The 27,674-nt window shown below is 37.8% G+C and overlaps 2 protein-coding genes across 2 annotated transcripts; both read left to right on the top strand.

The window, feature by feature from the left end:
• Positions 1–624: 624 nt before the first annotated feature.
• Positions 625–12,038, top strand: chrnb4 (cholinergic receptor, nicotinic, beta 4 (neuronal)). The gene is made up of 6 exons (XM_048176480.1): positions 625–897; positions 4,508–4,653; positions 5,596–5,640; positions 5,823–5,932; positions 7,780–8,845; positions 10,724–12,038. The coding sequence occupies exons 1-6, from the start codon at positions 849–851 to the stop codon at positions 10,895–10,897; spliced, it is 1,590 nt and encodes a 529-aa protein (XP_048032437.1). The 5' UTR covers positions 625–848; the 3' UTR covers positions 10,898–12,038.
• Positions 12,039–12,254: 216 nt separating this feature from the next.
• On the top strand, positions 12,255–26,124 carry chrna3 (cholinergic receptor, nicotinic, alpha 3). The gene is made up of 6 exons (XM_048176481.1): positions 12,255–13,142; positions 13,792–13,931; positions 17,705–17,749; positions 19,780–19,889; positions 19,969–21,028; positions 24,856–26,124. Exons 1-6 carry the CDS (start codon positions 13,082–13,084, stop codon positions 24,982–24,984), a joined length of 1,545 nt encoding a protein of 514 aa, XP_048032438.1. The 5' UTR covers positions 12,255–13,081; the 3' UTR covers positions 24,985–26,124.
• The last annotated feature ends 1,550 nt before the right edge of the window (positions 26,125–27,674 follow it).

Below are 27,674 nucleotides of genomic sequence, written 5' to 3'. Positions count from 1 at the left end.
TTTGCATTAGGGACATGTATACTTCTATATGTTTTACCCAACATTACAAGTAAAACTGATATTTTTGCCACTTATATGAATTATGCACCTTATTGAAAGACACTAAACTGTCTATTTGTGTAATTAAGTGGTACTTACTTTTATTGTAAAACTGCCTCAATGTCCAGTTCAGAATGTTACAATTCATTTCAATTTTTAGTTCCTGAACCGAATGTGAAGTTGGAGGGTGAAGGAAGGAGGAGAGGGAGGGAAGTGATGGATGGAGGTCAGAGCGAGTGACCTGCCCTCCGCTCGAGCCCTGACCCGCCCTGACACCAGAAGCACTCAAACCTGCAGTAAAACACCAGCAGGGCAGGATCAGGTCATGTGTTTTTAAATCTCATGTTTATTCTTTACAATATTTGTTGGTCAGTACAGTGGTTTGAGATCTCTGCCCTTTCTATTGCAACTGGGGCATGTTGTCACAAAGGATCACGTGTTTAATGAACATTTTCCCCCTGGTCAATAACACTAGAAAATATGTATTTTTGGCATGTAAGATGTGCAAAATTGACTTTAAAAACATAAACCTAAACATTGTGACAACTAGCCCCGGTGTCCTGTGAGAGAGGGCAGGGAGCGCTCATGTGAGTGTGTGAGGCTGATGGAGGAGGGAGTCTCTGGTTCCTCGCGCGAGAGAGACGCGCTGCCGGTGTTCTGTGGCGGCAGGTGCGAGCGCGCATCATCATCATCATCATCTTCACTCCGTTTGCTCTTCTGAACTTCTGCACGTTTGTGCTTCTGAATCGCGATGTTTGAGGCGGAATGACACTGAAGAGCAGCGACGCATCTGGAAAACACGCTCGACCATGACGCGCGCGCTGACCGTCCTCCTGTGCGTATTCACCCTCATCAGAAGTAAGTGAAAGAACTCATTCGTGCTTTACCTTCGATGCAACACTTCAGTTACAGAAGTTAAACGCGCTTGTTTGAGGTTTAGAAATGTCTGATTTATTGCTGTAGTAAAATTGTGAGACAACGAGATTGTTGCTTTTCTAGGATGCCAAGATCATGCAAATGAATGTTCGGATGTTCCTTCTGCTCAAAAACACTACAATGCCTGTTTGTTTGTCTGTCTGGATGTTTTTGAGTGAGATATTTTGTACAGCTGAACTATTTAAAGATGCACTGTGTTTGTTTTTCTAAATTAAAACTAAATTGGCGTCATTTTTGAGAAGTGTCATTAAAATGATGTATGAGATGAAGACACAGAGCAGGTCGCCATATTGAGGTCACATGACCAGCCCTGTCATGCAGTTGAGTTACAACTAATATTCATAATCATAATATGTTTACTTTATCTAGCACATTTAGCTCACGTAAAACACTTTACGAAGTGTAAATATAAAAGTGCTTTAGAAGTGATATAAAACTTAACGATAGACACAAACGTTTTACTAACGTTCCCATGAAGAACTTTCCGACTCCACCTTTAAAGTCGGCTTGAAAGTAAAGTTGTGCTCATCGTTTCTTCCCGATTGTTTCGTATATCCGAGTGAATCGCTTCTCAAACAAGAACAAATGTAGGGCGGGGCTTGATTTTGTCCGTAGGGAATTGATTGGATGGTTGTGGTTTGCTATTGGTGGATCTCATGTGAGTGACAGGTTGCCCCGCCCTCATCATCAGAGAAGAGAAGAGATGCTGCAAGAGGAAGATATTCTGATTCAAGATTACCAGAACATGAATTGGTTGATTATGATTTGACTTTTTTAACTTTAGTTAGTGTGTAATGTTGCTGTTTGATCATAAACAACATCTGCAAAGTTACGACACTCAAAGTTCAATGCAAAGGAGATATTTTCTTTTACAGAATTCTCTGTTTAAGGACTACAACAAACGGCTGGTAGGGACTACAACGAGCTTCTTCCTGGGTTAGTGACATCACAAACCCTAAAATTTACATAAACCCCGCCCCCGAGAACACACAACAAAGGGGGCGGGGCCATGTTGGGCTGCTTTAGAGAAGAGGAAGAGTTGTTGTAGTCGAGTGTTGTTGACATGCCGTCATTTTACGCCGGACTGCTTCACAAACGAGGGTCAATTCAACACAAAAGATGAACATGACGGCACATGCTAGTGGATGAGTTGAATCAACTCCACAGCAACTACATCAATTTATCCACTAACCATTCAGAAACGACTAAAAGTTGTAACTTCTTCCTGAGTCTCTCCATCAGTGTCGACTCCGGTTTGAACAATGTAAGGCTGAACACTTTCCTCATTTTGGCTGCGTGAGATTCTCCAGCTTTGTTGTTGTTGAGCTGTTAAAGCTCCGCCCTCTTCATTTGCATTTAAAGGGACACACACAAAAACGGCGTGTTTTTGCTCACACCCAAATAGGGGCAAATTTGACAAGCTATAATAAATGATCTGTGGGGGATTTTGAGCTGAAACTTAACAGACTTATATTACATCTTGTGAAAGAGACATTATAGTACCTTTTAACACATCTGACTGTGTGCTCATGTTTTTTTGGCCTTATTATTCCCTCTAAAGAACCCGCAATGTGACCAAAATGTTTGCATTGAAATGTATGATCATTGGAGGCCCTTGGTCCAGTGTCATCTTGTAAGCAGAACAGGCTTTGATGGGTTTGGGACAGAGGGATCCTGGTGAAACTCTCCTCGATGAGAGACTAACAGTGAAGTCATGGTTCAGGGCAGTAAAGAGTGAGTGATTCTGCAGCATATGAAGTGTGATTTATGTACTGTACTGTAAAATCCTCAGCATATTTCTTTATCTGAACTGGAGTCGTGCGTGGATCATTCAAACACTGTTCTAACACTCTTTCTAGCCGGAGTTTAGAATGACTTTTCATCCCTAAATATTGGATAAGATAAAAAACAGAAGTGGCTAGTATTTTAGTATTATTGAGATACTGTTATAGTGTTCATTAATATTTTGAATTAGTTTTATAAAATGTATTTATAGTTATTTATATATATATATTAAATATTCATTATCAGTGCACATCATTATTGTGTTAAATTCATGTTCCTCTTGCAGCATCTCTTCTCTTCTCTGATGATGAGGGCGGGGCAACCTGTCACTCACATGAGATCCACCAATAGCAAACCACAACCATCCAATCAATTCCCCACAGACAAAATCAAGCCCCGCCCTACATTTGTTCTTGTTTGGGAAGCGTTTCACTGCATATATTATATACATCCTAGAGATGCTGTGAATGAGTTCCAGTGTTTTCTTCTGTGCCTCTTTTACTATCACTTTAAATCAGCGCTTTGTTCGTGCCAAAGTTTTACTTTGCCTGTTTGTTCCTCTGGGCCTGCTGTTAATTTCTTCTTCTGTGTATCATCAATCGTCATTACAAAGAGAGTGCTTACAGTGTAGCTCTGGGTGTTTCTAATTAATGCAGATCAGTGCTCATTAATATTAATTAAAGCTCCAAGGCTTTATATTTCTTTAACAGTGCAGGGTACGCCACCTTTTTAGAGCTGCGTGATCCGAAGTGTGAAGCACGTCAGAAACTTCAATGATCTGTGATAAATATTCATTTTATTAGAAGCCAATAAAAACTCCTTTGAGTGTTCCTGAGTCTGCTCAGTGCCAAAGAAAACACTGCGTCTCAGCGTTATTCAGATGATTGTTATGGAAGATGAAATTGCATATTTTCAAAGAATCTGTTTGCACACGAGTCTCGAACTACTAATTAATCGTTACAGCGACAGATAGTGCTGCACGTGACACTCTGCGTAAAAAACATTCATTATTTATATTTATTTTAGGGCTTTTTGCCTTTATTCAGAATGCAGACAAGATATATTATTAATATTTGATTTATTTTTTATATATTTTGTTAACACTACATGATCCCAGAAATACCACAGAACTACTGTATTAAGTCAAACATCAGGGGTTTAACAGTTTGTTTTAAGAATCTTCTTGGCATTTCACGTGTGATGAAGACCGTTGACTCAGTGATTGTTAAATACACGTCTCATGTTTCCCAGCTGATTGTGGATTCAGTTCTGAGCTTCACAGTCTGCTGACTCGACAACAAGTGAACTAGGCGGTCATAAACTATCGGCTGCGCTTGAACAATTGACACTTAAAGAGAAGGATTGCTGAAACCGTGACAGGAGACTTGAGTGAAAGTCCATGTTCTTCTTCTCTTTCTTTTTTTTACTTTCAAAGCTGTCATTCATTGAGCTTTTAGAACATTTTGGGGAACAGATTAACTGTTTGAAATGTGCTTGTGAAATATACAGAACATTTTTATTATGCATTAATCACAGACCTCTATATTTCCATGTTTTTACACATTTATCAGCATCAACCCAGCAGAATTGATTTTCATGATATCACAGTATGTCACCATAAAACACCCTTTCTCAAGCGTGACCTGTGTGTTCAAGAGAAAGTCCTGCAGCGTTTCTGTTTGTCACCATCTCTGTGTTTTAGAAAGCAGGCGTGATCTGACAGGTGTGTGTTTGTGTCCGTCCGCAGGTGGAGCGAGCGCAGACTCTGAGGAGCGTCTGATGAACTGGCTGCTGGGTAAAAATCGCTATAACAAGCTGATCAGGCCGGCTGTGAACCGCAGCGAGAGAGTGACGGTCGTCCTGCAGGTGTCTCTGGCGCAGCTCATCAGTGTGGTCAGTGCGACCCGAGATGGGCATAGCAGTGATTTTGTGGTGTATTTCAATGACCAAAAAGTTTGAGAGGAGGTTTCAAAATGAGTTTAATCAGTTGTGAGGCTCATACAGACAGAGATTTTCATGCTTTCATTCACATTCAAAACCATTTGGTGTGTCCTGATAAAATATAAATAGTGTTTACAATACTGTTATTTCAGCATCATTTATAGTTATTAGTTTTTTGTTAATACTTTGATACAATTAGATTTTATTTTTATATTGCCTTTTTGTTTCACTTTAATTTTAGTTTGTTTTAGTAATTTTGTTGTGTTTTTGTTATTTTTATTAGTTTTTGTTATTAAATGTGTCTGTATAGTTTTTATTCATTGTTATTTATTTTAGTATTTTTAGTATTTACTAATTGTGATACTATTGTATTTTTTATTATTTTTAATCAGTTTTTATTTTTTACGTTTTCCATTTTTTTATTGCAGTTTTAGTTATTTTAGTACATCAGGTCTAAATTAAACTAAGAAATGCTGAAATAAAATAAGTTTACATTTTTATATTTTATTTCAAGTAACGAAAATGTTTTTCATTTCGGGTTAAGTTAACTATAATAACCCTTAAACTGAATAAAACTGAGAAATGTGACACGGATAAAACACAGCACGTTTTGATATTCGCTGCATAATAATTGAAATATCACAGAGACGTAAATATTTGAAGTAATTTTTGAAGTGTTTTCCATCTATAATCTAAATTCAGTTTTCTCAACCCATTAGTTGCGATCCAGGTTTCATTCCAAGTTTAAATGCACAGCAGTGATTTTGATCATTAGGATTATGGTCTAATGCTGCTGAAAAGACATTTCTGTGTAATTTAAAACCGTCTGCGCTGCAATCACTGCAACCTATATAATTATTTCAAAAGTCAACTTTATTATTTCTTTGCTTCCAGAATGAAAGAGAGCAAATCATGACGACAAACGTCTGGCTCACTCAGGTCAGTGTCAATCACATTTCAATTATTTCTTAATTAAAGCGTCCTTCAGCTGATCTTGGATTTATCCTCTTCGTTCTCTCACGTCCTCTCATCAGACTGCTAACAAGTGTGTAATTGTGGCTAGTCTGACCGAGCGAAAGCTCGTATATAAAATAATAAGACAACTGCAATGTTATCCGCAGAACTGGAATGATTATCGGCTGTCGTGGGACCCGGCTGAGTACGAGGGGATCGACAAGCTCCGGATCCCCTCCAGACACATCTGGCTGCCGGATATAGTGCTGTACAACAAGTGAGTGACCTGAATGTGTTTGATCAGAGAAAACAGCTTTTGCTTCATATTTCTGTGGAAACCGTCATACATTTTATTTTTCAGGATTCTTTGATGAATAGAAAGAAGAATCATTATAAATGTCTTTACTGTCACTTGTAATCAATGTAATGTCTTAGCTGAATGAAAGTATTATTATTATTATTTTTAAAATCTTACCCCAAACTTTTGTATGATGGTTTCCACCGAAATCTGAACGTTTTCAACACTGATAATAATCATAAATGTTTCTTGATCATCAAATCATCATATTAGAATGATTTTTGAAGGATCATGTGACACTGAAGACTGGAGTAATGATGCTGAAAATTCAGCTTTGATCACAGGAATAAATTACACTTTACTATATATTCACATAGAAAACAGCTGTTTTACATTGGAATAATATTTTGTGATTTTTACTGTATTTTTAATCCAATAAATTCAGCTTTGATCACAGGAATAAATTACATTTTACTATATATTCACATAGAAAACAGCTGTTTTACATTGGAATAATATTTTGTGATTTTTACTGTATTTTTAATCCAATAAATTCAGCTTTGATCACAGGAATAAATTACACTTTACTATATATTCACATAGAAAACAGCTGATTTACATTGGAATAATATTTTGTGATTTTTACTGTATTTTTAATCAAATAAATTCAGCTTTGATCACAGGAATAAATTACACTTTACTATATATTCACATAGAAAACAGCTGATTTACATTGGAATAATATTTTGTGATTTTTACTGTATTTTTAATCCAATAAATTCAGCTTTGATCACAGGAATAAATTACACTTTACTATATATTCACATAGAAAACAGCTGTTTTACATTGGAATAATATTTTGTGATTTTTACTGTATTTTTAATCAAATAAATTCAGCTTTGATCACAGGAATAAATTACACTTTACTATATATTCACATAGAAAACAGCTGTTTTACATTGGAATAATATTTTGTGATTTTTACTGTATTTTTAATCCAATAAATTCAGCTTTGATCACAGGAATAAATTACACTTTACTATATATTCACATAGAAAACAGCTGATTTACATTGGAATAATATTTTGTGATTTTTACTGTATTTTTAATCAAATAAATTCAGCTTTGATCACAGGAATAAATTACACTTTACTATATATTCACATAGAAAACAGCTGTTTTACATTGGAATAATATTTTGTGATTTTTACTGTATTTTTAATCCAATAAATTCAGCTTTGATCACAGGAATAAATTACACTTTACTATATATTCACATAGAAAACAGCTGATTTACATTGGAATAATATTTTGTGATTTTTACTGTATTTTTAATCAAATAAATTCAGCTTTGATCACAGGAATAAATTACACTTTACTATATATTCACATAGAAAACAGCTGTTTTACATTGGAATAATATTTTGTGATTTTTACTGTATTTTTAATCCAATAAATTCAACTTTGATCACAGGAATAAATTACATTTTACTATATATTCACATAGAAAACAGCTGTTTTACATTGGAATAATATTTTGTGATTTTTACTGTATTTTTAATCCAATAAATTCAGCTTTGATCACAGGAATAAATTACACTTTACTATATATTCACATAGAATTTTATGATTTACATTATAAAAGTATATCACAATTTTTACTGGATTTTTGAGCAAATAAATGCAGCCTTGATGAGCAGAAGAGACTCTTTCAAAAACTTAATTTAAAAACTTCTTAATTATTACTAGTGTAAATGTATTTTATATATGTAATAATAATTAAATGTCCGTTCAGTACATATCTAATATATTCTGTCCGTTCGTAGTGCCGACGGGACGTATGAGGTGACGGTCTTCACCAACGCCATCGTCCTGTTCAACGGCAGCATCGCCTGGCTTCCTCCTGCCATATACAAGAGCGCCTGTAAGATCGAGGTCAAACACTTCCCCTTTGACCAGCAGAACTGCACTCTGAAATTCCGCTCCTGGACGTACGATCACACCGAGATCGATCTGGTCCTGAAGTCCGAGGTGGCCAGCATGGACGACTTCACTCCCAGCGGCGAGTGGGACATCTTGGCTCTGCCGGGCAGGAGGACCGTCAGCGCTCTGGACCCCACCTACGTGGACCTGACGTACGACTTCATCATCAAGCGCAAACCGCTGTTCTACACCATAAACCTGATCATCCCCTGCGTGCTCATCACCTCGCTGGCCATCCTGGTCTTCTACCTGCCGTCGGACTGCGGCGAGAAGATGACGCTGTGCATCTCCGTCCTGCTGGCGCTCACCGTCTTCCTCCTGCTGATCTCGAAGATCGTGCCGCCCACGTCCTTGGACGTTCCCCTGATCGGAAAGTACCTGATGTTCACCATGGTGTTGGTCACGTTTTCCATCATCACAAGCGTGTGCGTGCTGAACGTGCACCATCGCTCCCCGAGCACCCACAGCATGCCGGCCTGGGTCAAGCTGGTGTTCCTGGTCAAACTTCCAGCGCTGCTGTTCATGCAGAGACCTCACGGGAACTCGGCTCGGCAGCGCCTGCGGCAGAAGAGGCGTCTGCGTGACCCCAGGTCTCTGTTGGGCCTCGGGTACGCTGCTCCTCGCAAGTCCGCCATGTCCTCGTCTGCGTCTGCGCTGTTGGCTGCGCCGCCGGCTTCGGCTCTCTCGTCACCAGGACACTTCTACAACAAGGGCCATCAACTGCATTACAGCCACGGCTCTCGGAAAGCAGATCCGCGGCCCACCGAGTTCCTGCCCAACGGACACAACTCCACACAGGACCTGAGGGGGAGCAGGGCCGCTGCAGACTGGGGATCTGAGATCCAGGAGGCTGTGGATGGAGTTCGCTACGTAGCTGATCACATGATGGGAAATGACGATGATCAAAGTGTGAGTACTACTGTTCAAAAAGTCTCTTCTGCTCACTAAAGCTGCATTTATTTGATCAAAAATACAGTAAAAATTGTGAAATATTATTACAATGTAAATCAGCTGTTTTCTATGTGAATATACAGTAAAGTGTAATTTATTCCTGTGATCAAAGCTGAATTTTCAGCATCATTACTCCAGTCTTCAGTGTCACATGATCCTTCAGAAATCATTCTAATATGATGATTTGATGCTCAAGAAACATTTATGATTATTATCAGTGTTGAAAACAGTTTTATTTACATTTTATTTTTCAGGATTCTTTGATGAACAGGAAGTTAACAAAAGCATTTATTTGAAATAGAATCTTTTGTAACATTATGAATGTCTTTTCTGTCACTTTTGATCAATTTATTGCATCCTTGATGAATGAAAAGCATTATTTCTAAACCCACAATTTTGAATGGTACTGTATGTTACATATTGCTAGTAATTTTCCTGCCAAATCTATAGTGATTGGCTTATAGTCACGATACGAGTAATTTTATTTCATATACTGTATCATAATATATTTATTTTTGCTTTAAATAAGGTTTTTATATAATCAAAATGTTTTGATACCATTGTAATTCTATAATTATTGTCACCAATTTCAAGGATGACGAAAAAAACCCTCAAGATTACTAGAGATAAATAAACAGTAATGTGATAAAATAAGAACAAAGAAACTAATTACAAGCAATAGGATGACAAAGAAATAGCTTACCTGAAAAACTTCAAGCACTAGAAAAAACATAATTATGCATATCTTCACTGTGTAAATTAAATACACATTTATTCACATTAAATGAGACAAAAGTGATTCTGAGAGCTTTTCTCATTTTTGTTGCTGAATTAACGTTAATGACACAGCAGGTTTATTAGGCTGCTGTCACTTTAAGAGCGAATGCACTGATCCTGCTACACATGCGTTTCCTTTCTCAACTGTTTACAGTCACTTAAGACATAAATGACTGTGTTTACGAGGATACAAGCAAAGACGGTCATTTTGACACACAAGTATGTGTATTTAACCACTGAAGCCTAATTAGGCTGCGAAAAGAACTCAGTTTAGTACTCACACGCTCTGCAGCGATGGCTTCATGTGTGTCTCAGACAGAGTGAAATGAATTCACTTTTGCTGCTTATTGCATTTCAACGGTTTAAAATCACTTATTTGTAAACGTGATGCTTAAAAATGCATGCAAACAATAAGCTTTGGTGACCGTGCAGCACAGAAACGTCACGTGAGCATAACTGCGATAGAGACGAACGTCCAAAATCTCTACCGGTATGTCACACACCCCTAGCTTCACTTGGAAAACACAAGCCATAATTGCCTATAGAAAAAAGTCTCATTGATTCATCATCATCATTTGTGTGTGAATCTGACTCTACTGGTTGAACTGTACGTTTTTTGAATGTTTCTTTTGCTGTAACGCTGTACATTTACAGGAGAGGAAACACTAGTCTAACATCATCCTCACATTTCTGTGTAAATCATTGTCTTCCGTTGGTTTAAAACATGAGTGTGTTTTTGTACTGAATTATACAGTAAAAGCTGAATGACATTTTAATTTGACAGAACCTTTTTCAGTGGAAGCTTAATTAGCAAACAGAGGTTACAAAGCACAAAGCACATTGTAGGAGCATCGATCGCGTCTTTAAATCAGTGCTGGAGGAGAGAGAGAGTGCCGAGGACAGCAGAATGAGAGACGGAGCAGCTGCTGGCTCAGGAGCGGCGGCTCAGCACTTGTTGACACTGTCGGACTCGTTCTCCCATGTTTCGTGTCCCTGTCTCTTATTAGTGGTCAGTAATTGCATTAATGAGGCTTTCTCTGTGCTTCTGCGTGTGTCCAGGTCATCGAGGACTGGAAGTACGTAGCCATGGTGGTGGACCGCTTGTTCCTGTGGATCTTCGTGATCGTGTGTGTGGTGGGAACGCTGGGGCTCTTCCTCCAGCCGCTCTTCCAGAACCAGATCTTTCCCATCCAGCAGCCCAGCACAGAGTCCTCCGGACGGGATGGGAAATGAAGGCCGAGCCGGAGATTCCAATGTCTGAACTGATACTTTCTATAATCCAACTCTGAGACTTTAGGATCTGAGCGTGAACTGACACGGAGTCATGGAGCAAATATTGTGATGTCACAGCAGTGTACAGCGCTTCCTCGCATCAGAAATCATGTGACCTGGGATAGGTGCATTAGTGTCACCAAACTGAATTGCAGAAATGATGATTGCTTTCATACAGGTTTGTCTCCCATTGGTCAGAAAAAGCAGTTAACTCCACCCACCGGCTCATGTTATTGGTTGAGCCATTGTTTAGTCACTTTTATATAAAAATAAACCTGCAAATGGTGCATTTAGTCTCCGCATATTAAGATGGGATGAGATTATTTTGATGTAAACAGAAATGACGCACTTTTAATGATCCTGTAAAAATTGGTGTTTTGGTGATTACTTTCACTAGTAAATTTGACAAATAATTACAGCAAGTAACACATTGAACTTTTGAAGTAGAAAAACTGAAATAGTGTTTTCTTGTAAAACATACTCCAACAATCTTAGAAAAATCATTTCACAGTGTTGCGACTCTTTCTGTTCTTTCAGGGTTCTTTTAGGCTTGTGATGGATTGTACAAATTACAAAACAAGGTTTACAGATATGAACCAGCTGCAATGTTTTCTCTTTCTGGGATCTTGTTTTGTTTTTCTGAGAATCCAGAAACCCCAGAGAAGACAGCGTGAGTGAAACTGTATTTTGTTTTTTTTTTCTTTCACCTTTTGGATGGGATTATTAGGTTTTGGACTGCCTTATTGTTGTGTGTGGATTCTCTCTGCTCGGACTGTGTGTGTGTGCGTCTAAATTATTGCCCAGAATATATAGTTTTGTACAGTACATTAATGTGAAAAAGTACAAATTTACTGTCAGAATTTGCCCTTTTTTCTTACAGCAAGTTTTTACAGTGCAGATTTTTCAACCGAGACTCATTTAATACCACATCATTTGTCTCATGGATCCAGTTATTCTTTATTTATTATGTTATGGAGGATGTGCTTTGTTTGAATGTCGTTGTTTCCATAATACGTGCTGTTATGTGTGAGATTCAGGTGTTTTGTCAGATTTATTTGTGGAAGGTGAATCTAAAAGAACCCCAATAAAACTCACAGAAAGAGTTGCATCTGATACAAGTGCTCTTTGAATCACGGTGTGGTATTTAATCAGATTTGCAACTATTCATGTCCAATATTGGAAGGTCTTATTTAAATAAAAAATTGTATATACTGTATGTGTGGATGTTTTAGTTGGAAAGGATCAGCTTCTCATCATCATTTAATTTCCAGAGTGTTCTGGTCAGCACACAAGAGTTTATTTCTCATCTTCTGTACTTTAGAGATGACCTGAAATGGAACAATGTGGCACTATGCAGTGCGCCACCTGCTGGACATTTGCAGGACTGTCTTTCACACATTTACACTGGACAGAATCTTCTGTATTTGATTATCAAACTCAGACTGCAATGCATCACTTTTCATTCAATACCTTATCTTTATACAGTGCCAAATTTTGTTATTTATGAAGGAGATTTTTATATTCCCCACAGCTTTTTGAAACACACAAAGCCTAGCATTTATTGGAAAGGATGGGGACATTAGGATAACTCTGACAGGGAGGTTTTCTCATATAATAATCCAGAGACAGAGGTTTGATTGTTGAGGCTCCTCTAGTATATCACAGGATGATCTTCTCCTGGATCAGAGCCATTTCCCCACATTAAACAGAAGCTTTTAGACAAATTTATTACTTGGACTTTGCTCTGAGGTATAAAAACTTTCTCAACCAGTATTAAATGTGCTCCAAATGGTAAAAAATATACAATCTTCCCATGCTTTCTTGTAATATTCTGAGACGTTGCGTTTTTAAGATGGCAAAAGTAGTTTTAATTTAAAGTGTGTTACAACGAATATAATTGCTGCTGGTGCGTATAATCGAGCATCTTTATCCCTGCTGGTCAAGCCTAAACCCAAAGGACTCGTTTTCACCCTCAGCAGTGACTGACATCTGCGCGCTCTCGCCTCTCTCTCTCTCTCTCCTCGCGCGCGCGCGTTGTGCTTCCCATCTGCGCTTCTCCCAGTCGGTCACGCCGCGCGCTCTCCTTCCTCCGTCCCCGTCTGGACCCTGTCGGATTAATGTTACAGCACTTCTCCGGACTGTACGATGAAAGCCAGACCTCTCGTCATTTTCCACACCTGCTACTTTCTGTTTGTTCTTCTGTCAGGTGAGTGAAGGAAACTGACCCTAATGCGAATCTTCGGCTACTTGTTGCTGTTTACTGAAATATTTTGTGTTTGCTGTCTGTGAGCGACTCAAGTGTCATTTTCAAGAGAACGATTGTAACGTGATGTGGATTTTCAACCACCGAAAATATGGTCGCATTAAAAAAGAGAGTTTCTCGAATACTCACTGACCTTTTGTGACAACATGCCCCAATATGATTTCACACTGTATGGGGTAAATTGTCACAATGAAACATGCCATTAAACAGCTTTTCTGAACACGTCTTTTAGGATACTAAAGCAGATTTTTTTTATCATTCACTATTCCTAGTGCATTTATGTCTCTCACAACAATTAAAATCAGATGTTCTTTTTTTGTTGTTCCATGTTACTTGTAAATCAGGATTATAGTTGTTTATGTTCAAAAATAAAAAAACAATATTTGAATGGTTGAAACTTTGCTTCCTCAAGATGAAGCTCTTTGTTGCTTTTCTCATCTGCTAAATGAATGAATGTGAGTTAAGCAGTGCTTGTTTGGCACTGATGATCCTATAAGTAATGTATCTAAAGGTCCCAGTGCATTATTGGCACATGTATTCTTCATGATGTGTTCATGCGCTGTAATGAAGTGTGTCTTTGGTCCCGATTCAGGGGTTTCCTGCTCCGAGGCAGAGCACCGGCTGTTCTCCGTCATCTTCTCCAGTTATAACCAGTACATCAGACCAGTGGAGAATGTGTCGGACCCGGTCATCGTTCAGTTTGAGGTGTCCATGTCACAACTCGTCAAAGTGGTAAGTGCCTGGTTCTGTCTTTGAGGGATTGCTTTCACAGATTCCATGATTTCTGATGTTTCTATCAGTCATCTATAGCCGCATGATGAGTCTGTACATTTCACTCCAGCAGGCTTGAGCTTCAACGGCTCCACGCTTGACCTCTGAGCTCAGACGTGAATGAATCTGTCAGTGTGAATGAGCAAAATGAACGTTTTCAGTCTGTCATCTTTCTCCTTAACCTGTAGTGTGAGCCCCACATCTCACTTCTTTTAATTGCAGTTTCAATCAATCCTTTTCCCTTCCTTGCATCGCTCTTTCTCGCTTCTTTTCTCTAGATCGTTTATGGTGATGATGAGGTTTGTGTAATGCAGAATGGAGTGAGCAAGCAAAAAAAGGGCATTTTCACAATTTCTGTGCATCCAATTATGTCTGTTTGTTATGCTTTAACGTTTTTAGAGAGGTAATTTCATGCTTTTTGGGAATGAAGTGCAAACAATGACAACAACAAAAACACCGTAATAAGAGAATGAGTTAAGTGTTATACACAGCAAAATCCCCAGAGTTAAATCAACTCTGCTCAGAGTACATATGGTCCCTCTCTAAATAGTGTTAAAATAACACTGAAGCAGTGTTAAAGTTAATGAGATAATTAAGCAATTAATTAAGTAATGATTGTGCATTAGTGATGAACGCCTGCTGTTAACAAGCAGAATCACTGAAGAAATAAGAAAAAACTACAAGTGACTTCAGTCAGCCTTATTAATTGCTTAATTATCTCATTAAATTCAACTCTGGCCCGTGCTGGTCCGATCCAACAGACGAGCTCCTGGGCCCGGTTTTTCAAAAGGTTTAATCCGGATAAAATTGATCCGGATTTAGTAATCCTTTTTTTGCGATCCGTGATCACGTAATCCATCTTACTTTTGGAGCCAGTTTTTTAAAGCAACATCGGATTGGATCAATCTGATCCGGATAGGAACTTTTCAGGATCACCAAATCTGGATTTCCAGTGCTCTACGGAGGCCCTAAAGGGACATGTTGATAGAAAGAATATGGGTTTTGAATTAAATATATTTTTGTTGGATATTTACAGCTGTTTAGGGATTGTTTTATGGCACCAAAATTTCTTTTTACTTTAGAGTAAGTTACCCAAAGGCTAAATATGTAGACTGATGTCTGCATTTAATTTATTACTTTAACAGTTAAACTAATCAAGAGCAAGATAGAAATGTGTATGTATATTACATGATAAAAATGTTGTATTTTTTGACTAGTTTTAAAGTTTTACTACATTTTCCTCCTGGAATCCACCTTGAAATCCTACCCACTGTTGGGATCAGGATAATCCTGTTTTTTTGGATCAAAGTGATCCAAATCCTACAAAAAAGTTCTGAAAAACCCAAACTAAAGGTTTGATCCGGATCAAAACCAAGATTGGATTACGTGATCTAATCCGATTATGTAATCCGTTTTTTCTTTTGAAAAACACATTTTCAAGATTTGATCCAATCCGTTATCCAAAATCCTAGTGGATTACTTTTGAAAAACCGGGCCCTGTAGCTCAAAAAACAAGTCTGATCCATGGAGGATCCACCTCGCAACTTACAGGACTTAAAGGATCTGCTGCTAACAGACACCACACCACACCTTCAGTCTGGAGGAGTCCATGCCTCGACGGGTCAGAGCTGTTTTGGCAGCAAAAGATGACCAACACAATATTAGGAAGGAGGCCATAGTGTTATGTCTGATCGGTGTATCTGCCAGCAACATTAGAGGACTGATTTATTGTATTTAGACACTCTATTGGATGAAAAATGTTGGCTCACATTGTAATAGATGAGACTGTTAGGGCCTATAAGGAAATGTATTATAAAATGCACAAGTTTTATTGAAGTCATAAATGAAGTTTCAACAAATCAAAATTGTTTCATTAGCTGAAAGTTGTGAATTTAACTTATTATATCGCATAAAACATTTGTGAATAAAGCAGCGTTTCCATCCCGAGCTTTACAAGAGAACAAAATTGTCAGTTGCTGGGAAACTGGCTCAAAATATCAGTGATAAAAATGTGCTGCAATCGGGCTCTTTTTCCCTCCATCATAAATGAGTTGGTCTCAGAGCGCCAGACGAAACACGATAAACTAGGTATGTGACGGTATCAAATTTTCATGTTGCGATTAATTGCTGAAGCTTTTATCACGGTATATGGTATTATCACGATATTGAAATAAGTTGCAAAAAAAGTGTTGTCATAGTATAACAGGTTTAAGAACTCTTTTTGTAATAAAAAAAAAACTCTGAACGTTTAAATACAATAATACAATACACAAAAAATATATAAAGTAAAATTTTCAAACAGATTAAAGTGCTATAAATAACAACAGGTAACACTTTACAATAAAGTCTCATTATTTAATGCATTAACTAAGATTGAGCAACAGCTACATTTGTTATAGAAAGTATTATTTTTTGTTAATGTTAGTTAAGAAACTACTGATCATTTCAGGCCCATTAAATAAGTTAGTTTTATTTTAGTAATGTTTTAAACAGTAACTAAGAAATTAACATTAACTAAGAATAATTAATGCTTTATTGTATTTTTCATTGTCAGTTTGGTAATAATGAATTAACATGTTAACTAATGAAGACGTATGTCTCAGAGTTTTACTGAACAATAACAAATAATCAGAACATTTCTAATCATTAGGGCATGTTGTAGTCCAGATTAAAATATATGTTTGAGGCATTTTAAAAACTTCACTAGCGCAGTTGCTTTGTTTATGGGGTTTCCGGGGTAACCGCTGCATTTCTGCTGTTCCATCAGCGCCCTCTGCTGTCAGAGAGTGAATGCTCACTTTCATTCAGCGCGTCTCCTTCACTCGTTCCGCCATGTGCTTCTCATGCACATTGGGCTTGTGTATATCTGAGCGTGTGTCCCTTTGACGCAGAATACAGCGGTAGCTTACATTTTATACGGTTGATGGGGAAAGTATTCTTAAATGCATTATAAAAATTTTAATAATTGGTCATAAATTATTATTTACGGTATTTTGAAATGCCCACGATAACAACATCGTGCATATTCATTATCGCGATATATCGCATTACCGAATATCGGCACAAGTCTACGATAAACGCTGTCATGTGATCTTGCGTTCGGATGCTGGTGTTTGGGAACGCAATCGTGTGAGACGCTTCTGGAGGAATTAAACCAAATCATTCTGATGACTTTCAGGCGTTTCAGAACCACCAAACCAACATTTGAGATGCTGCGATGCGATTGGTCTACTGGTTAGTCCAGTCATCCAATCACAGCCTCTGCTAAGGCAAAGTCAAAGCAAATAAAATTGATCTGTTTCAATTGAGCGCATACATTTTTCATTTTTAGAATTTATGCGCATCTTGGCATTTCCGTGGTAGTTTTTTTAAAATTATTATGCGATATCCTAAAATGTGCATAAAAAAGGCATGGATTGTGAGTGTCCAACTTATTTGAGCATGCAAAAAAATCCTCTAGAAATGTAACCCTTCAGATGACGAACTCTGCACAGCCAGCATATATAGGTCTCTGTGTGCCTCGTGAAGCACCTCGAGGCGAAGGGACTCAGGTGGTCCTCGCTCTCCGTCCAAACACGGCCCATCTGTGAGACATGGAGGCACAGGTCTGACGCCTGGAGAATGATTGCTTATGACAGCATGTTTCTTCTTTAAGCTCTAAAATATTAATCTAGAGCCGTGTTGTATTCCCCCGCAGGTGATTTGTCTGAGACTCTCCGTTTCTTTTTCCACAGGATGAGGTGAACCAGATTATGGAGACCAATCTTTGGCTGCGACATGTAAGCTCATGCATTATTCATGAACATGGAAAGGTCATTGATTCATTTAGATAACTGAACAGAGTTTTACTCGCTATCTTTGCGGTCACTGTTTAAAACTATTGGTGCAGCAAGTGGAACTGAATACAGATGTGTGCTTCTCCTGTTAAACTTGATGCGAACATTTTTACCTGTTAAAAATGAATCACAAACAAACCTTTTAATGGATAAAAACCATGTTAAAGGTGCTCAGTCCACTTTATTGATCATTCAGATTCAGATTGATAATATATTTCAGATCAGAAAGAATGTGTGTTACATGTTCACACCATGCATTAATAGTAAAAAACAATACGTTATGATTCTAACCACTGTTAAATCATTTTAAATAAATATATTAGTCCAAATTCATTCTTCTTTTAGAAGTTGAATAAAACTGTTGCTAATGGTTTGCATTTACAGTGCAATAAACAAAGTAAACAAAGAGTTATGTGCTTTTGATTGAGATGTTGATTCCCAGATGTCTAATATTTTAATTAGATGAAGATTGGAAATGGTCTGCTTAAACAGGTCAGCTTAAGATTGTCATAAATGAAGGAAGTGCATCTGATGCACTGATTATGTGAAGAGAATTATTAAAAAATTAAGAGCAAAGAGGGACTAATCAAATGAAGCATTGTGATCTCTTCAGTTCATTAATGTTTGAATGGTCATGCTAATCACATTTAATACATGATTAATTCACCTAGATGGTAAGTCGAACAAAATATTTAAACAAATGACCTGAACAATAGAAATAACTCTAAAACTCTGCATCTGTTGACAGTGTCAGATCCTTTTCTCTGTCATATATATTACTGTTTGTCCTTTCTGCAGAGACAGGGTCTGAGACGGCCTGGAGAATAACAAATGAGAGCATGGCTTATAGCCACGTCTTTGAAACACACTTAATATCTTAATATCACCGCTGTGTTCCTCATGCCAGAGTCCTGCAGCCCTTGAGCAAATTGAGCTGGTTCTCTTGGGAAACTATATTACTCCACGAGCACTTTAGAGGAAATTTAAAATGCATGCTTTAAAATATGAAAAAATCTTTAAAATTGCTCTTTTATACTATTTCAACTTCATGAAAATGGCCAAGGAAGCTGGTGTTGAAATACCAAAAACCAACATCTTCCTGAACATCTATAGTGATTTATTTAGTCTGTGTTTGCTGCTACCTTGGAATACTGAATGTAAATCAGAATTAAATATAAGCCTGAGGCAAATATCTCAGCCCCAGTTAATAATATGTTCTATGAACGTTTTTCTAATGTTCGCATTAACATCCAGTTCAAAACATCCAGAATTCTAAATGTTTTTTCTTGGTTATGTGAACGTTAAGGGAACATTCCATTGTATCATTCTTCAAACATTATGTGAACGTTACTATTGAATGTTCTGAAACAACATTCAGAAAACGTTAGACAAACGTCACTGCAAAAATGCTGTTCTTAGAATTTTTGTCTTGTTTCCAGTCCAAATATCTAAAAATTCTTAGATCAAGAAACATTTTCTTGACAAGTAAAAATTATTTTCTTGTTTTTAGGAAAAATAAGTCAAAATAAATTAAGTGAGTTTTTCCCTTAAAACAAGCAAAATAATCTTAATCCAAACTGAGAACAAGATTATATATCTTATTTTTGGTTTGATATAAGATTATTTTGCTTGTTTTAAGGAAAAACTCACTTAATTTTGACTTATTTTTTCTGAAAACAAGAAAATAATTTTTACTTGTCTAGAAAATGCTTCTTGATTTAAGAACTTTAAGATATTTTGACTAGAAACATCGCATTTTTTGCAGTGATAAAACATTTCAGAAACGCTCCATGAGCGATGTAGTGTCAATGTTTTGAGGACATTATTAAAGACCAGATAACTATAAAAGAACGTTATATTAACGTTACAGGAAGAATGTTTGTTCATAACTTTGAGAGAACATTCTGGGAACGTTCCCTGGGGCTTCATATTGTGTGCCTACAAACCCTCTGAACTATTTCTAATTTTCATAGATTTGGAATGATTATAAGCTCAGGTGGAATCCCAAGGATTTCGGAGGGGTCGAGTTCATCCGTGTGCCCTCCAACAAGATCTGGAAGCCGGACATTGTGTTGTACAACAAGTAAGTGAGCCGGTACCCGTCTGCTCCTCGTTTCGTTAATGCCGATTCCAGTCCTTCATGATCTGTTTCTGAACCACAGTGCAGTCGGAGATTTCCAGGTGGACGACAAAACCAAAGCTCTTCTGCGCTACAACGGAGACGTAACCTGGATCCCACCGGCCATCTTCAAGAGCTCCTGCAAGATCGACGTCACATACTTCCCGTTCGACTACCAGAACTGCACCATGAAGTTTGGCTCGTGGACCTACGACAAGGCCAAGATCGACCTGGTGCTGATCGGTTCCACCATCAACCTGAAGGATTTCTGGGAAAGCGGCGAGTGGACGATTATCGACGCTCCCGGATACAAGCACGACATCAAGTACAACTGCTGCGAGGAGATCTACACGGACATCACGTACTCGCTCTACATCCGCCGCCTGCCTCTGTTCTACACCATCAACATGATCATTCCCTGTCTGCTCATCTCCTTCCTGACGGTTCTGGTCTTCTACCTTCCCTCCGACTGTGGCGAGAAGGTGACGTTGTGCATTTCCGTTCTCCTCTCGCTCACGGTTTTCCTCCTGGTCATCACGGAGACCATCCCGTCCACGTCTCTCGTCATCCCCCTGATCGGAGAGTACCTTCTTTTCACCATGATATTCGTCACGCTCTCCATCGTGATCACGGTCTTCGTGCTGAACGTGCATTACCGCACGCCGAAGACGCACACCATGCCGAGTTGGGTGCGGCGCGTCTTTCTGAGTTTGCTCCCTCGGGTCATGTTCATGACGCGGCCTGAGAAAGACCCGGAGAGACCGGAGAGACCGTGCGCTCTTCATGCTCCGGTTTCTGCCAATCCGCACGTTCTGTCGCACCGTCCTCCGCTCCTTCTGTGCACGACTGAGCTCAACAACCTGGCCGAGGCGTCCAAGATGGCGTCCGGCTTTCTGTGTCGAGACGGCCGATGCACATGCTGCTGGAATCAACACGCCACCGAAGCGGGAGAAGACGGAGGAGGAGGAGCCAGTCCCGGCTCCAGCTCCAGGTCCTCGGATGGGCTTCTGTGCGCGTCCGCTCTCTCACCACAAGTCAGAGAGGCCATCGAGAGCGTCAAGTACATCGCAGAAAACATGAGGCTGCAGAACGAGGCCAAGGAGGTGAGAGAAGTGCTGAACTACATACACTGCGTTCCAAATTATTATGCAAGTGACATATCAGTAAGATTTCAGTAGAATAAACATTCAGGTTTTAGTTTTTCTAAGAAAATGTTTGTTCGTTTATTTATCCATGTCTTTTTAAATAACTGGTATCAATCTCAGACAAAATAATTTGCCAGGTCTATGGAAACCCTACTTAGAGGTTGTTCCACATTATTAAGCAAGTCACAGTTCTCATGCAATATGGGAGGAAGAAAGATCTTTCTGAAGATGAAAAGCATGAAATGGTGCAATGTTGTGCAAAAGGCATGAAAACAACTAATATTGTGTGAAACTGAATGGAGATTATCGAATTATCATAAGATTAGTGAGTGATTTAGAGCACAGCAGAACTCGGTCAGATAAAGGCTTATTAATGAAAGTTTGTGTCAAAAAAATGTATTGTATTAAAAGGGCAGCTATAAAAAAGCCAGTGTTGAGCAGCAAACAGGTATTTGAAGCTGCTGGTGTCTCTGGAGTCTCGAGAAGCTCTCCATCAGGCTGGCAGTTGTGCGTAAAGATGCATTTCAGCCACTCCAAACCAAACCTCACAAAGAGAAACATTTACAGTGGACTCATTTTTAAATAGCTTTATTCACTGAATAATGCCGTACTACAATAGATGGTCTAAACGGATGGATTTCTGGATGGTTGGTGAATGGCCACCACGTTCCAACAAGACTGTGACGTCAGCAAGGAGTTAGAGGGTGATGATTTGTGCTGGAATATTGGGAAGTGAGATGAAAGGTCCCTTTAGGTTCTCTGAGGGTATCAACATTACTTTTGCAAGATATGTGGAGTTCATAATTGGTCATTTTCAGTTATATTATAAAAAGGAGGATAGTGCCTTCTGAAATGCAATGCACTATGCACTATCCCATGCTGCAAAAAAACACCACAGCAATAAAACTGTTTGAAAATGTATTTCTACACTCACTGTAAATGTTTCTCTTTGTGAGGTTTGGTTTGGAGTGGCTGAAATGCATCTTTAAGCACAACTGTCAGCCTGATGGAGAGCTTCTTGAGACTCCAGAGACACCAGCAGCTTCAAATGCCTGTTTGCTGCTCAACACTGGCTTTTTTTATAGCTGCCCTTTTAATACAATTAATTTTTTTGACAGGAACTTTCATTAATAAGCCTTTATCTGACCGAGTTCTGCTGTGCTCTAAATCACTCACAAATCTTATGATAATTTGATAATCTCCCTTCAGTTTCACACAATATTAGTTGTTTTCATGCCTTTTGCACAACATTGCACCATTTCATGCTTTTCATTCTTCCTCCCCATATTGCATGAGAACTGTGAATTGCTTAATAATGTGGAACAACCTCTAAGTAGGGTTTCCATAGATCTGGCAAATTATTTTGTCTGAGATTGATACCAGTTCTCTAAAAAGACATGGATAAGTAAACAAACAAACATTTTCTTACAAAAACTAAAATCTGAATGTTTATTCTACTGAAATCTTGCTGATGTGTCACTTGCATAATAATTTGAAACGCAGTGTACATTTAGCCAAGTGAAGCATCATCTTTTGACTTTTTTAACCCTGTAAAACCTGATATTTACACTTATGCATTTGGCATTATTTTGCATTCAGTTAATGCATTCCATGGCAATCAAACAAACCTACTGTCACTAACACCATGTTTGAGCTTCAGGAACATATGAAATGGCCTTATAGTCAGAAAGTTATTTATTTATTTAGTTTTAATAGAACAGTTTATTACAATATTTGTCAAAATCTAAAAGCTTGCATATGTGTTTTGAGTATCATATTTGATCCATCAGGCTGTTATGGCTCATATAGTCTGTTATAGTGAGAAAATGAAGGAAAAAACAGCTGTTTTAATCACAGGCCCAAACTGAGAAAAAATATGCATTTGGTGCAGATGCTGATATTTATATGGACAAAAATAGTGATGAAATTCTGACGAATCAATGGGATCTTTATAACAGTATAGCAGATGCTTGCATAAAATGCATATAAATATAAATATCTGCCAATGATATGCTTAATTAAGATGATATTTAATGCTTAGTCTTATGATCAAAGCTCTGTAGTTTTTAGACATATAATGCAATGCAATACAATGATGAATGACAGATGAAAAAAAGCCTGATGATCATATTCGATACTCATATTTTTTTCTAAAAAATGATGTTTGGATAATCAAGTAAACCAAAAAAAAGTAACTTCAGTCCATTAAGTGTTCATCTTGAAATATTACTAACAAAATAAAAGATATTCTTACGTTTACTTGATAAAACGCAGTGCAGATTTCAAGGTGGACATTTGAACAATTGCACTAAAATGCTTTTACTTGCTAAAAAAAGTCTTAAAGAGATAGTTCACCTCAAAATGAAAATGATCCCATGATTTACTCTCCCTCAGGCCATCCTACACTCTAAAAAATGCTGGGTTAAAAACAACCCAAGTTGGGTTGAAAATGGACAAACCCAGCGGTTGGGTTAAATGTTTGCCCAACCTGCTGGGTAGTTTTATTTAAACCAACTATTGTTTAATAATTGCTATATGGCTAGCTTAAAATGAACCCAAAATAGTTGGGAAATTAAAAACCAGATGCAATTAGAGGCAACAATAATAGACAAAAGGTGAATGTTTATTAATAAGCTTTAATATTTTATTACTATAAATGTAATAGTTTAATAGTTTATTAATATAAATTTATTAATAAGCAATTTAATAAATGTTTATTGTTTAATAATTATTCATTGAACATTAATAAATGTTCATTTCCAACATACTTTGGGTTCATTTTAATTAAGCAATACAGTAATTTTTAAACAACAGTTGAGTTAAATAAAACTACCCAGCAGGTTGGGCAAACATTTAACCCAACCGCTGGGTTTGTCCATTTTCAACCCAACTTGGGTTGTTTTTAACCCAGCATTTTTTAGAGTGTATGACTACCTTCTTTCAGACAAACTCAATCAGAGTTATATTAAAATATATCCTGGCTCTTCCATGCTTTATAATGGTAGCGAATGGGGCGTGAGATTTTGAAGCCCAAAAACCCCAAAAAACAAATAATCCACACGACTCCAGGGGGTTAATAAAGGATTCTAAAGTGAAGTGATGCGCTTTTGTAAGAAAAATATCCATATTTAAAACTTTATTAACTATAATATCTACCTTCCGGTAGACGACCGTACACAATGAGTTACGGGGAAAGAGTTTTTAAAGAGAAATGTTAGAGGATTTCGATATAAGAGAAGAGGAGCTTGAGTTTGTTGCACAGCCGTCTAAGCTTACGATTCTCCTTCATCCTGCGTCATACATCACGTCAGAAGATTACTCATTTGGCGCAAGTCGACTTGTGTAAGGCTGTTTGCTGAAAGCTGGGTATTATAGTATATGCATTTTTAAATATGGATATTTTTCTTACAAAAATGCATCACTTCACTTCAGAATCCTTCATTAACCCCCTGGAGTCGTGTGGATTACTTTTATGATGGATGGATTCAAAATCTCACTCCCCATTCGCTACCATTATAAAGCATGGAAGAGCCAGGATATATTTTAATATAACTCTGATTGAGTTTGTCTGTAAGAAGATAGTCATATACACCTAGGACAGCTGAGGGAGAGTAAATCATGGGATCATTTTCATTTTGGGGTGAACTATCCCTTAGACGACAGAAGGGCTGTAGGAGATTGTGTGCGGCAGGTTTATCAGATCATGTTCATCATTTAAAGGCCTTAGAATGTCGAGGATCAAATATGATACAGTGGACTTTAATGTCTTGCTCTTGTCTTTAAAGGTCCAGGATGACTGGAAGTATGTTGCCATGGTGATTGATAGGATCTTCCTGTGGGTGTTTGTCCTGGCGTGCATTCTGGGAACGGCCGGACTCTTCCTGCAGCCGCTCCTGTTGGGCGAGGACATGTGACGCCTTCACACACACAGACTTTAAATCCCAACATTTTGATAATCAGAATCTAATTTTAGCGACCCTAAATCGGCATTTTTGTACGTATTTATATCACGTTTGGTTTAGGGACCTCTAAGGGTTAAACGGAGCAGCATCATCGACTTTCAAGAAGATTTCTGTGCACCCACCCCACGGCTTACTCGGTGTCAATTCACATTTTAATCAAAGTCGTGCAACCCCGTTACCTTATACAAGGATAAAAAACATTTGGTTGAAGGACAGACTGAATGTTTGGCGAGTGTCTGAGGCTTATTAGAGGATTCAGTGTTTTAAAAGAATAATTCACCCACAAATGGACATTTATCTGCCCTCCAGTTGTTCCTTTTTTTCTTTTGTGGTTCCAGAATTTTTGTGTAGCAGCTCCAAAATATGGATAAACAGAATAAAACATACACAGACACAATTCTGACTTTTTTCTTTCAGTTTAAAGTTTGTGAATGAATTCAGAATTGCCAGATAAAAAGTAGCAGTTAGCCTACCTTCATTTTTTTTTTTCCCATGGCCGAAATAAGCTTCCACACCAAAATGAATGAATGAATCTGTTCAGTCCATGAGAGAATCGTTCGGTCCGGTTTGAGAGCCCGTTCATGTCCTTGTAGTGAGAGGAGCTGTGTGAAGATTCCTCAGAAATTCTGCTTTTGTCTTGCATGGAAAAATAACAGCATTCAGGTTTGGAATGACATGCGGGTGAGTAAATAATGGAGTTTTTATTTTTATTTTTTATGCATTATCCCTTTAAAGTGTATTCAAATGTGATATGGCTGTTTTTTTTGTCGTTGGTTTTTTGTCATTTATGATCATTTTGTTACATTGAAAAAATAATTTTAATCTAACAAAAACACTTGTCAGATGTAAAAATACAGACTTCGAAAAAGTCAAAACTCTTTGAGCTTTACACTTACTTTCATCACCACCTAGTGGTTACTTTGAGCAGTTCCAGTATAATTCAGTGATGGGTATCTTCAACAGTCAACACAACCCCATGTTGTTTTCCCTACATGTAATTTGTGTCTGTTCACTGTTAATCAATTCTTAATGTAAAACCCTGATGCACATTTCCAACTCTTCAAGCAAATAAAGAAACACTGAGAACTATGATCATCTTCTCTTCTACTGTCACTGAAGTTGGCAGCTTGAAAATGATTTATCTTTGTTCTTGTGAGAATCATGCATTTCATATCTCTCGTATCTGCCCCTGGCTGCATTGACAATGATCACGGAAAGTAACATTTTTATAACACATTGTAAATTACTGTCAGAAGTGACTGAGAGTTAACCTATAGCTTACATAACACAATAAAACATATCAGCTGTTCCTGGCAGTGAGATAATATTCACAACTTAATAGCAACCTGTTAATAATAGCAGCAGTTTGTTGTAAAGAATTGCAGCGTCATTTGTGCATCCATACTAAGCAAAAAGCCTTTAATTCAAGGGTTTCTCAGACAAAAAAGGGGGTTAGGATCCACCTTCAGGCCCTTTCACACTAAATGCAAATGTTCGGCTAGATGAAGATTTTAAATGGAAACATTTAACATCAGATGTGAATATTTGCACACTGGCAAAGCAAGTTTTTTCTCCTTCAGTTGCTCATTTTATTACTCATTTAGTATACTTGAACTGGCATCTTAGAAACATGTCACTTAATAACTGACATCATGCTTGTGATGTAAATGACATAAGTTTATGCACAGCACTAGAGGGAAGACCATCGGGGCGGTCAAGTCAAATTTATTGGAGAATGAATGTATGCACAGAAAACTTATACATTTATAAATCACAAATGATCTTGAAATTGTGCACAGCTAAATGTTTTCTGATCTCCGCTTTGTAAACGCCACCTAAGTGATGTCATTAACAGAGCACCAGTGAACGTCCAGATCTTTCACTTGAGAATGGAGAATGGCAAGAATTGCTTAGACTCTCTGCCACAAGGAAAAGCGTGTACGTCTGCTCACTTTTCCACGTCAAAAGACAGTTTTTATGAATATGAACGTTGGCGTGGATGTTAGATCAAATCAAATCTGTGCATACGCACATTTTAGAAATGAACGGCACAAAGAAAGAACAGCGTTATGTTCTGATCCTGGATACTGCATGTCGTGCTTTTCACTTATAACCTTGTGAAAATTCTGCTGACTGAACAAAGCATTTGATAATCAAAGTCACAGGTCTGCCCTCGGGCTGGAACAGGTTTAGTTGAAATTTCACAACATATGCTATAAATTACACAACTGTCACGCTACTTCTTGGGATTATGTTGCATTATGTTCATTAGTACTAATCAATATATTGTTAACAACGAGGAGAGACACAACCTTGGAAAAATTTAACAATACCATTGTTTCTGTCAGCTGTAGAAAAAAATAGTAAATGCATGCTGTAGTAGATTAACATAGATGACTGGAACATTTAAGCATTCAAAGATGGATTTTTGCTTAAACATTGAATGGTTGATGCATTATTATAGGTTGGTTTGAAAAACTGCAAAGCTCAAAACGAGGGAACATGCATTATCTCTGTTTTCATATTCTAACTTGCTAACCTGGAGCTCAGCTGCTCAGATGCATTAGGCCTTGCAAGGTAAATAATGTACTGGACTGACAATGAACCTTTATTAGTTTCATTTAGTAGTTTACTACAATTAA

Source organism: Megalobrama amblycephala, linkage group LG23, assembly GCF_018812025.1.
Source record: "Megalobrama amblycephala isolate DHTTF-2021 linkage group LG23, ASM1881202v1, whole genome shotgun sequence".
NCBI classification, from domain to species: domain Eukaryota; kingdom Metazoa; phylum Chordata; class Actinopteri; order Cypriniformes; family Xenocyprididae; genus Megalobrama; species Megalobrama amblycephala.
This window is presented reverse-complemented; position numbering and strand designations above follow the sequence as displayed.